Source organism: Oncorhynchus masou, chromosome 27 (assembly GCF_036934945.1).
Source record: "Oncorhynchus masou masou isolate Uvic2021 chromosome 27, UVic_Omas_1.1, whole genome shotgun sequence".
Classification (NCBI taxonomy): domain Eukaryota; kingdom Metazoa; phylum Chordata; class Actinopteri; order Salmoniformes; family Salmonidae; genus Oncorhynchus; species Oncorhynchus masou.
Window position 1 is genome coordinate 11,913,122 of NC_088238.1, and position 12,675 is coordinate 11,925,796.

General features: G+C 42.1%; 1 protein-coding gene across 1 annotated transcript; it reads left to right on the top strand.

The window, feature by feature from the left end:
• Positions 1-8,449: 8,449 nt before the first annotated feature.
• On the top strand, positions 8,450-11,719 carry LOC135515616 (zinc finger protein 771-like). The gene is made up of 2 exons (XM_064939239.1): positions 8,450-8,725; positions 9,897-11,719. The coding sequence occupies exons 1-2, from the start codon at positions 8,560-8,562 to the stop codon at positions 11,117-11,119; spliced, it is 1,389 nt and encodes a 462-aa protein (XP_064795311.1). The 5' UTR covers positions 8,450-8,559; the 3' UTR covers positions 11,120-11,719.
• The last annotated feature ends 956 nt before the right edge of the window (positions 11,720-12,675 follow it).

Below are 12,675 nucleotides of genomic sequence, written 5' to 3' on the forward strand. Positions count from 1 at the left end.
GTGTATTTGAGGGTACTGGAGGACTGGAGTTGAGAACCACTGGCCAAAGGTATCTGCTAAGTGTCATGGATGCAGGCTTTTACTCCAGCCGATGCTGCAACAAACTCAGTCTAACTAATGAAATGTTGATTGAAGACTATGATTGGTTAAATAGTTGAATCAGATGTACTAACACTTTGTCTTCTGTGGATCAGATTGAACACCCCCTGGCAGAGGCAAAGAATGGATTAAAGGACAAGTTCCCTTTTTTGAAACAATCTGTAATTTGGATGGCATGTTATAGTATCGTCCAGACACTTTTTGACTTTGAGAAATGTCTCTAAACAGCGATAGACATCCTCATGCTTGTTCTGCAGTTGGAGGGGCACAGATGAAACATGAACAAAGGCTCCAAAAACATCCAAATACTTGTAGTGATGCTTTATGTTGAACACAAGACATTGTGTCATTCCAAACTTTATCTGTTCCATTCTGTTGGACTTGAGCGAAACTTCTCCGTCTAGCCAGGGCTTGCGCACACTGAAAAGGTTAGAGGGCTACAAGGAGAAGTAGGCCAACAGAATGGAGTTTGACGTTGCGGATGAAGTTCGGAATGACACAATTTCATGATCAACGCATTGAAGCTCGAAGCTTGCACGTGCAGAGGCTATACACGCAGCTGGGAGTGAGTCAAACTCTGTGAGAGCACTGATGGTAACATTACACACCCTTACACTGAAAACCGTCATGCTGCTGAAACAAATGAATCCATATCCTTCCTAGGAGCTCCGCTCTGGCAGCGCTGTGTCTGCGTCAGACTTCTCCTAGACACGCCCGGGGCTCCAGTGTGTGCCATGCAGTGGGTATGACGCTCAGACACGGTCCGGCTGCCTACTGACTGGCGGCTCCACTGATCAAAGGCGACTTCTAGTACTTCAGTCGGGAGTCATTGGCTCAGGCTGCCAGGCTTTTAACATATGTTTCCCAAGTGACGCAGGGAGAAAAGAAGACAGTGGGACAGGACCCATAGAAACACGATGAAAGGGAATGAGGGACGACGCGCTGGGGGTCGGGTAGCGGAGAGGCGGAGGGGGGATCAGATGGGCAGGGGGAAAGGGGCTGCTTGAGGACCCATAGAAAGATGGGGAACGGGGGACAGGATGACACTGGCACACACTGTTTCTTAAACACCCAGGCACTTCCTGTGTCAGTCTAATTTGGGTCTGAGCTATGATCTCAATGCAAAGCCATGACAGATGCTAAATGAGCTAATATAAGCTCATATTGCGTCAGTCGCTCTTCACATTCATTAGCCAAGACAAAATAAAGACATTAGAATAAATACTAATAAATAATGACCTAAATTGCCATTGGAATGCCTTCATAACATGATATTTGAAAAGCGTACAACAGACTCATCCAAACAGTTTATCATTAGAAAGAGCTGTGTGTGTGTGTTTGGTTTTAGCTTCCCTGTGGGGACCAGAAATCCTCACAAGGATAGAAAAACAAGGAAAATTCAGACAAGTGGGGACATTTCGCCGGTCCCCACAAAGAAAAAGGGGTTAGGTTTAGGGTTACAATTAGGGTTAGGGGGTAGGTTTTGAGTTTGGGGTTAATGTTAGTGTTAGCGTAAGGTTTAGGGGAAATCGGATTTTGAATGTAGCCCTCTAACCTTTTTGTTTGGTCCCCGCAAAGATAGTAAAACAAACGTGTTTGTGTGTGTGTGTGTGTGCGTGCGTGCGTGCGTGCGTGTGTGTGTGTGTGTGTGTGTGTGTGTGTGTGTGTGTGTGTGTGTGTGTGTGTGTGTGTGTGTGTGTGTGTGTGTGTGTGTGTGTGTGTGTGTGTGTGTGTGTGTGTGTGTGTGTGTGTGTGTGTGTGTATGGCATGACTCATGACAGTGTTTTCCCCTCTATGAATGCCATTTGTTCTTTGGTCAGCCAAGTAAACTAATTGAACGACGTCTTAACTTTACAAAACAAACCATTTACTATGCCCTCAAGATAGTCATACACACACAGGTTAGGACAGGATACATCTAGGAGAGAGAGAGAGACTGAGGGAGAGAGAGAGATACACACACACTCACACACACAAAGACACAGAGAGAGACACACACACAGAGAGACACAGAGAGAGAGCGAGAGAGAGACAGAGAAAAAGTGAGAGAGGGCACAACTGAATGCTGAGGGGGCTCTGTTGTGACTGTCCTGTCGTGCGACTGTCTGGAAACATATTATCATCAATACTTTACAACTAAACAAACGACCCAAGTGGTGACGACAGAGAGTAGAACAGTGAACAATCTTTCTCTAACCTTCTCTGTCTCTCCCGCTCACTCTTTCTCTCCTCTCTTTCTGAGACCTGATGCCATATTCACACGTCTGCCACTAGATGGCAGCACTTCACACAGCACCTCAACTCAGAGTGCAAGGAGACCTGAAAATGATTTACAATGACGGCCTACACCGGCCAAACCCGGACGACGCTGGGACAATTGTGCGCCACCTTACGGGACTCCCAATCACGACCGGTTGTGATACAGCCTGGATTCGAACCAGGGTGTCTGTAGTGACGCCTCAAGCACTGAAATACAGTGACTCAGAATGCTGCGCCGCTGCAACACTACCTTTAAACAAACAAAAATATCCATGGATGAATGTAATGTAATTATATAATGACGTGGTTTGGTTGCCCTTGCAGTCCTCCCACTACTATTCAGTTTTCTGTTGGGCCTCACGTCATCATTGTGTTGTCCTTGTTTTGTCTTAGCTCATTTTTACACCTCTGTGGATGATAACCCTGGTACATAAATCATGGAAACACGGCTGAACACTGGATGATAACCCTGGTACATAAATCATGGAAACAGGGATGAACACTGGATGATAACCCTGGTACATAAATCATGGAAACAGGGATGAACACTGGATGATAACCCTGGTACATAAATCATGGAAACAGGGATGAACACTGTGGATGATAACCCTGGTACATAAATCATGGAAACAGGGCTGAACACTGGATGATAACCCTGGTACATAAATCATGGAAACATGGCTGAACACTGTGGATGATAACCCTGGTACATAAATCATGGAAACATGGCTGAACACTGTGGATGATAACCCTGGTACATAAATCATGGAAACAGGGATGAACACTGTGGATGATAACCCTGGTACATAAATCATGGAAACAGGGATGAACACTGTGGATGATAACCCTGGTACATAAATCATGGAAACATGGCTGAACACTGTGGATGATAACCCTGGTACATAAATCATGGAAACTGGGGATGCAGACTTGAGTCCTGCTGTTGATACTCAAACGGTTAGCTTCATGCTATACTGTTGGCTGGACAGTCACACACACGCGCGTGTGTCAGTGTTGCTTCAGTCCTTCATCCCAACCTGGGCTTGAACCAGGGACTCTCCAAAAACATCAACAACTGCCTCCTACGGAACATCTTTACCTCCACAGAAGCCACTGGCCACACAGAGCAAAGGAAACAACTACTTCAAGATATCAGATCTTATAAAATCACCAACGTCAGGCCATTGCATTGGTTTCATTAGTCCTGATTCCTGTCACTAATCAATATGGCTATTTAAGCTGTGAATATCAACTACCCAACTTGACCAGGAGTTCTCACCAGTCATTTAGCAAGGTATTTTGTTTTTTGCTATGACATTTTATTTACAGATACAGATAGCTTGTCAAAAATGGACAGATACAAACTTGAAACTACTGATCATGACAATAGGATGAAACTCCCATGATTGTCCATTCCATATTGTCCATTTTGGGATGAAACTCCCACAATGGGATGAAACTCCCATGATTGTCCATTCCATATTGTCCATTTTGGGATGAAACTCCCACAATGCGATGAAACTCCCATGATTGTCCATTCCATATTGTCCATTTTGGGATGAAACTCCCACAATGGGATGAAACTCCCATGATTATCCATTCCATATTGTCCATTTTGGGATGAAACTACCACAATGGGATGAAACTCCCATGATTGTCCATTCCATATTGTCCATTTTGGGATGAAACTCCCACAATAGGATGAAACTCCCATGATTGTCCATTCCATATTGTCCATTTTGGGATGAAACTCCCACAATAGGATGAAACTCCCATGATTGTCCATTCCATATTGTCCATTTTGGGATGAAACTCCCACAATGCGATGAAACTCCCATGATTGTCCATTCCATATTGTCCATTTTGGGATGAAACTCCCACAATGGGATGAAACTCCCATGATTGTCCATTCCATATTGTCCATTTTGGGATGAAACTCCCACAATGGGATGAAACTCCCATGATTGTCCATTCCATATTGTCCATTTTGGGATGAAACTCCCACAATAGGATGAAACTCCCATGATTGTCCATTCCATATTGTCCATTTTGGGATGAAACTCCCACAATGGGATGAAACTCCCATGATTGTCCATTCCATATTGTCCATTTTGGGATGAAACTCCCACAATAGGATGAAACTCCCATGATTGTCCATTCCATATTGTCCATTTTGGGATGAAACTCCCACAATGCGATGAAACTCCCATGATTGTCCATTCCATATTGTCCATTTTGGGATGAAACTCCCACAATGGGATGAAACTCCCATGATTGTCCATTCCATATTGTCCATTTTGGGATGAAACTCCCATTCAATGGGATGAAACTCCCATGATTGTCCATTCCATATTGTCCATTTTGGGATGAAACTCCCACAATGGGATGAAACTCCCAAGATTAGCCATTCCATATTGTCCATTTTGGGATGAAACTCCCACAATGGGATGAAACTCCCATGATTGTCCATTCCATATTGTCCATTTTGGGATGAAACTCCCACAATAGGATGAAACTCCCATGATTGTCCATTCCATATTGTCCATTTTGGGATGAAACTCCCACAATGGGATGAATATCCCATGATTATTCATTCCATATTGTCCATTTTGGGATGAAACTCCCACAATGGGATGAAACTCCCATGATTATTCATTCCATATTGTCCATTTTGGGATGAAACTCCCACAATGGGATGAAACTCCCATGATTATTCATTCCATATTGTCCATTTTGGGATGAAACTCCCACAATGGGATGAAACTCCCATGATTATTCATTCCATATTGTCCATTTTACTTTGACTTGTCCTGTTTTCAGGATATGTTGTTTGTTAACATGGCAACTCATTTTTTATGTGATTGGTTTAAATTTAAGTTAAAGCTATTTGATTGGAGAGACCTGTATGATGTAAAAAGTGTCCGTCTCATTACATTATCATACATTTTCTCTCCAGCCTGTTGGCTACAGAAAAGGCCACATACTCTTTCTACCATATCCTGAACTCAGCAAGAAAAGAAACGTCCTCTCACTGTCAACTGCCTTTATTTTCAGCAAACTTTACATGTGTAAATACAGTATCTGTATGAACATAACAAGATGCAACAACTGAGACATAAACTGAACAGAAATGGAATAATGTGTCCCTGAACAAAGGGGGGGTCAAAATCAAAAGTAACATTCAGTATCTGGTGTGGCCACCAGCTGCATGAAGTACTGCAGAACATCTCTTCCTCATGGACTGCACCAGATTTGCCAGTTCTTGCTGTGAGATGTTACTATTTTTCCTATTTTTCCAACTTAATTGAGGAAAATAAGAACAATCCAACATGTATTTTTGATACTGTCGCAAAGCTAACTAAAAAAGCAGCATTCCCCAAGAGAGGATGGCTTTCAATTCAGCAGTGATAAATTCATTAACTTCTTTGAGGAAAAGATCATGATCATTGGAAAGCAAATTACCGACTCCTCTTTAAATCTATGTATTCCTCCAAAGCTCGGTTGTCCTGAGTCTACACAACTCTGCCAGGACCTTGGATCAAGGGAGACACTCAAGTGTTTTAGTACTATATCACTTGACACAATGATGAAAATAATCATTGCCTCTAAACCTTTAAGCTGCATACCGGACCCTATTCCAACTAAACTACTGAAAGAGCTGCTTCCTGTGCTTGGCCCTCCTATGTTGAACATAATAAACGGCTCTCTATCCACTGGATGTGTACCAAACTCACTAAAAGTGGCAGTAATAAAGCCTCTCTTGAAAAAGCCAAACCATGACCCAGAAAATATAAAAAACTATTGGCCTATATCGAATCTCCGATTCCTCTCGAAATTTTTGGAAAAAGCTGTTGCACAGCAACTCACTGCCTTCCTGAAGACAAACAATGTATACGAAACGCTTCAGTCTAATTTTAGACCCCATCATAGCACTGAGACTGCACTTGTGTAGGTGGAAAATTACCTTTTAATGGCATCAAACCGAGACTCTGCATCTGTCCTCGTGCTCCTAAACCTTAGTGCTGCTTTTGATAGCATCTATCAGCACATTCTTTTGGAGAGATTGGAAACCCAAATTGGTCTACACGGACAAGTTCTGGCCTGGTTTAGATCTTATCTGTCGGAAAGATATCAGTGTGTCTCTGTGGATGGTTTGTCCTCTGACAAATCAACTTTAAATGTTGGTGTTACTCAAGGCTCCATTTTAGGACCACTATTGTTTTCACTACATATTTTACCCCTTGGTGATGTCATTCGGAAACATAATGTTAATTTTCACTGTTTTGCGGACGACACACAGCTGTACATTTTGATGAAACATGGTGAAGGCCCAAAATTGCCCCCCTGGAAGCCTGTGTTTCAGACATTTATTTATTTTATTTCACCTTTATTTAACCAGGTAGGCAAGTTGAGAACAAGTTCTCATTTACAATTGCGACCTGGCCAAGATAAAGCAAAGCAGTTCGACACATACAACGACACAGAGTTACACATAAGGAAGTGGATGGCAGCAAATGTTCTACTTTTAAACTTGGACAAAACAGAGATGCTAGTTCTAGGTCCCAAGAAACAAAGAGATCTTCTGTTGAATCTGACAATTAATCTTGATGGTTCTACAGTCGTCTCAAATAAAACTGTGAAGGACCTCAGCATTACTCTGGACCCTGATCTCTCTTTTGATGAATATATCAATATTGTTTCAAGGACAGCTTTTTTCCCATCTACAGTTGTGGCCCAAAGTTTTGAGAATGACACAAATATTATATTTCACAAAGTGTGCTGCCTCAGTTTGTGTGATGGCAATTTGCATATACTCCAGAATGTTATGAAGAGTGATCAGATGAATTGCAATTAATTGCAAAGTCCCTCTTTGCCATGCAAATGAACTGAATCACAAAAAAAACATTTCCAATGCATTTCAGCCCTGCCACAAAAGGACATCATGTCAGTGATTCTCTCGTTAACACAGGTGTGAGTGTTGATGAGGACAAGGCTGGAGATCACTCTGTCATGCTGATTGAGTTCGAATAACAGACTGGAAGCTTCAAATGAAGGGTGGTGGTTGGAATCATTGTTCTTCCTCTGTCAACCATGGTTACCTGCAAGGAAACATGTGCTGTCATCATTGCTTTGCACAAAAAAGGCTTCACGGGCAAGGATATTACTGCCAGTAAGATTGCACCCAAATCAACCATTTATCAGATCATCAATAACTTCAAGGAGAGCAATTCAATTGTTGTGAAGAAGGCTTCAGGGTGCCCAAGAAAGGCCAGCAAGCGCCAATACCATCTTCTAAAGTTGATTCAGCTGCGGGGTCGGGGCACCACCAGTACAGATCATGCTTAGGCAGGTGTGAGTGCATCTGTATGCACAGTGAGGCGAAGACATTTGGAGGATGGCCTGGTGTCAAGAACAGCAGCAAAGAAGCCACTTCTCTCCAAGAAAAACATCAGGGACAGACTGATATTCTGCAAAAGGTACAGGGATTGAACTGCTGAGGACTGGGGTGAAGTCATTTTCTCTGATGAATCCCCTTTCCGATTGATTGGGGCATCCGGAAAGAAGCTTGTCCAGAGAAGACAAGGTGAACGCTACCATCAGACCTGTGTCATGCCAACAGTAAAGCATCCTTCTCATCCAGGGGAGTGGCTCACTCACAATAAAAGCCTTTGACACTTATGAAATGCTTGAAATTGTACTTCAGTATTCCATAGTAACATCTGACAAAAATATCTAAAGACTCTGAGGCAGCAGAATTTGTGAAAATTAATATTTGTGTCATTCTCAAAACTTTTTCCATGACTGTAGTTATATATTTGTCAGTGGGAGCTGGTGGGTGGAGCTATAGGAGACTATAGGAGATTGATTGTATATTATATAGGAGATTGATTGATTGGGTGATTGTAATGGCTGGAATGGAATAAATGGAACGGATGTGTTTGATACCGTTACAATCCATCCTCCTGTAGCTCCTCCCACCAGCCTCCACTGATTGCCATTATCATTGGTCTGTAGCGTGTAGTAAAAACCCACCCACAAGGTGATGCTGTGGCGTTTATTTGGGCTCGCCACCAGCTGACAAAAACGAAAAGACAACACGGAAGTAAAACTTCAACCGGGTTTGTTTTGTTCTTGCCCACCATTCTTTCCTCGTGGACGAAGCCATACATGCTGAATACCCAACTCCCCATCTAAAAAAACATGTCTAAACTACAATTGTTTCGTGTGTTTTTAAATGAGCGTTTAACAGCGGCAGCTGTGGAGATTTTCGGGGCAGTTGAAGAAACGGTAGCGGACTACCAGGAGGAGAATGATCGGCTACGGAGACTGCTGCGGGTCACACCGGAGATAAAACGATGCAGAATAGGTTCGTATGAAGATCTACTGATAGCTAGCAGATCTGCTCAATAAATAAACTGTTTAGGGGTTCAGTAATCATCAGTTCAATATGCCTTATTAACTGTTACCACAGTTTCTAAACCCTGAGGCCCAACATCATCAGACTTCCGGGAACGCTTGCGAAGCAAGACTCGGCAGACCAGACCGGGGTTTGAGAAGTCAATGAGAGAAGTGAAATATTCCTCCGTAGTTGTTCATTTTCTCGATTTCTAAAGGCACAACCTAGATTCAAACGAATGTTTTAAGTAGGTGAACATGTCATTACTACAACCTTATGAAAGTGACAAACTGACACGTTTTGATTTTCGTCAAAAACTAGTTTATATCTAAGAGTTGATGGCTTGCACATGCGCAGTTCTGCGGGAGGCGAATGTTGACATTCTCACCTGGGGTGTTCAGTTCGCTTGAACCCGATGAAGTGTTTCTGCGAATTAGATTAGCGAGCTGACGTCGTCATGACATTGCCCTACAGGCGTGATCTGGGATTTCTATTGGAGAATCCATTTCTACATATCTTCCTACCTAACTATCTTTTTCTAATACCATTGCTAAAACACATTCTCATTAAAACCAGTAAATCATTCCACCTTATAAATGAAATTGTATTATTTTTTACATTAGAAATAAATAGCTTATTATCTAATGTTTATTGATAAATAATTGAAGTAGATTCTAGTTGATCAATTATTTAATTGGATTTTTTTGTTAACTTGAATCTACTTCCCCAGAGCCCTTAATTAATTGAAACAATAATGAAGCGGGGTTACCCTGCCTCTGTTTTGGTAAAAGGTGATGATGAGCCTGGAGAAATGAAACCACTCTCAAATTCATAGACTGAGATGTGGATGCAAGGACTGACCATCCATGATATCAACATTAAAATATAAGCTTGTTAACTCCAATGTTTGTAAACAATGTAAATATAGCCACAAAAACATGGTTAAAACTATGTGTTCTGATGGGGGATGACAGTTGAACTAAGCTCATGAGGCATTTATACATTCTATTCTTCAAGAATCATTTATAAGTCAAAACAGTTATGTAGCAACTAAGGATTCTAGCTTTAACTTCTAATTGACCCCAACCCTGATGTCTAAAAGCTGAATAGAGAACCTCTGCTCCTCTCTCCTTTCCTCCAGACTCCCTGAAGCTCTCTGTCTCTGAGGAGGAGGTTCTCCCTGAGCAGCAGGAGTGGAGCCCCAGTCTGGGGCAGGAGAACCCAGAACTTCCACAGATTAAAGAGGAACAGGAGGAACTCAGGACCAGTCAGGAGGAAGAGCAGCTTCAAGGGCTGGAGGCTGATATCATAGAGTTCAAATTCACTCCTTCCTGTGTGAAAAGTGAATGTGATCAGGAGGACCCACTTCAGTCCTTGACTCTTCCCCAAACCCAGACTGTGGAGAACAGAGAGAGTGACCCTAAACAAGTGGATCTCACACCTTTTGTTACTGTGACCCACCTTAAGGGTCTCTACATTCCCTGTGACCCTCCAGATAATCAAAACAATGCCTCCAGCCACAGCTCAGCCGTAAGCAGTGACCCAGTAGGACTTGACAGCAGCCCATCATTGGATCCCAGCCCATCATTGGATCCAAACCCAGCGATGGGGGAACACTGTTTCAAACCCAGCACCACGTCTAGAAAAACTCACCATTGCCGTGACTGTGGTGAAATGTTTGCTCTGAAAGCTGACCTGAAGAGTCATGTGACTCTCGCCATGCAGAGACCCAGCGAATGCCACGTCTGCAGAAAACACTACAACTCCAGCTGTAAACTGAAGGCCCATGTCCGACTCTGTCGCGGTAGGAAACCCTGCACCAGCCCTGTTTGTAGCAAGACCTTCAAACTCAAAGCAGATCTGTCCAAGCACATGAGGATTCACACAGGGGAGAAATCATTTAGTTGTGGAGACTGTGGGAAGCGCTTCAATCGCAAGGGGAACCTTACTGATCATATTCCTATTCACACAGGAGAGAAAGCATTTAGCTGTGCTGACTGCGGAAAAAGATTCAGTCAGAAGGGGACCCTACGGAAGCATAGACTGACTCACACAGGAGAGAAACAATTTATCTGTGGAGACTGTGGGAAAAGCTTCTATCAGAGAGGGGACCTAAGTAGACATATACGGACTCACACAGGAGAGAAACTTTTTATATGTGGTGACTGTGGGAAAAGCTTCAATTTGAAGGGGAACCTAAAGAAGCATGAACTGACTCACACAGAAGATAAACCATTTAGCTGTGGTGACTGTGGGAAAAGTTTCAATCACAAGTCTAACTTACTGACGCATGTTAAAAACATCCACAAAGAAGGAAAACAGGATGAAATCTTAAACAACTGTTTAGTCACAAAATTAGAATAAAAAGGCAGGATGAGGACAATACTCTGAGTACATGCTCATAGACTCACATCTATTGGTTGGTGGAGGACGACACGATGATACCTCTCCTAGGGATCTGCTCTCCATGCTTTAGGATTAAAGTTCCTCTGGTCTCTGATCTATTCTATTGGTAACCTGCTATTTCTCTCCACAGTGCTCTCTGCTACTCTCTGGTCTAGTTACTTTACATCTGTCTGGAGGGAGAGATACAGGTCACAGAATGAGGTTTCTAGTCTCAACACTCTCCAAGGCTTTTTAGAGGAAAATACCTTTTTAGAAAATACCTCTAACAGTGTCACAGCTAACCCGTTTGTAAAATGTATGCCCTTTGGATAAAATCTCCTGCTAAATGGCATATACAATGGAGTCTGAACTGATTGACGTCCTTGATAAATATGAGCAATCATGACTATAAAATAAATAACTCAAATGCTCAGCTATTTTGTATGCTTAAAAAAATTGGGAAAGTATATTATTTTATATGAATACAAATGCTCATAGAAATATATTTTATCCTCAAAAGAGTGGTGGTGAACATTGACACCCCTGAAGAATGTAATAAATAAAGTAGATGAAATACGACATCGAGCCTGTGACTCTATGAACTCTACAAAAGTTTGTTTTAGTTTCAGATTATTTTGTGCCCAGTAGAAATGAATGGTAAATAATGTATTGTCATTTTGGAGTCAGTTTTATTGCAATAAGAATACCTTTTGGGGGAAAATTGTATAAAATAATACCTTATAGCTCAGTATTTGAATTATTTATTTTATACATTATTGCTAATCTTTATCAAAGATAATTTGATAATCAATTATTGTAGATCCCACTGTATTATGAACTCAGTGGCGACACGTCTGCTTTCCTACCATTAGATGGCACTGTTGAAGATGTCTCCCCACTAGATGGCGCTGTTTAAGATGTGACTGCAGTATCTCAGTCATCTTATTTTCCAGAGACCTATGAGGGCATAAACCATTACTAAACACATTGTATTACAACCAAACAGGCTTATGCTAAACTGAACCAGACATGACTGACCTGGACTGACCCTGGGAATGAGGGAAGATGTTGTGTACTGTGGGGTCAAAGGTGACTGTAAATCAGGATTAGGTTCACAACACCAGGAGAGTCCAAATAAACAGGTGTGTGTAATCCAGATTGACCACAATGTGGACGAGTGGGACTTTCACTGTATGTAAATCAGGATTAGGTTCACAACACCAGGAGAGTCCAAATAAACAGGTGTGTGTTATCCAGATTGACCACAATGTGGAGGCGTGGGACTTTACCTGTATGCATTAGTCTACTACAATAGAAAGAGGTGTAGATGAGGTATCTGCTTAAATGTTCCCAGAAAGAGGACATCTTTTCCTTCTCTACATACAGGCTTCTAGACTAATGCATGTTGAGTAAATAAAACTAAACACGTGTTTGCTCCTCAGTGTCCCTCTGATTAAGAGGTGTCTGCATGACATCCTACTGCAGCAAAAGGAAATCGGCTAGCTGGCCAATGAAGTGGATCTATTACACTAACA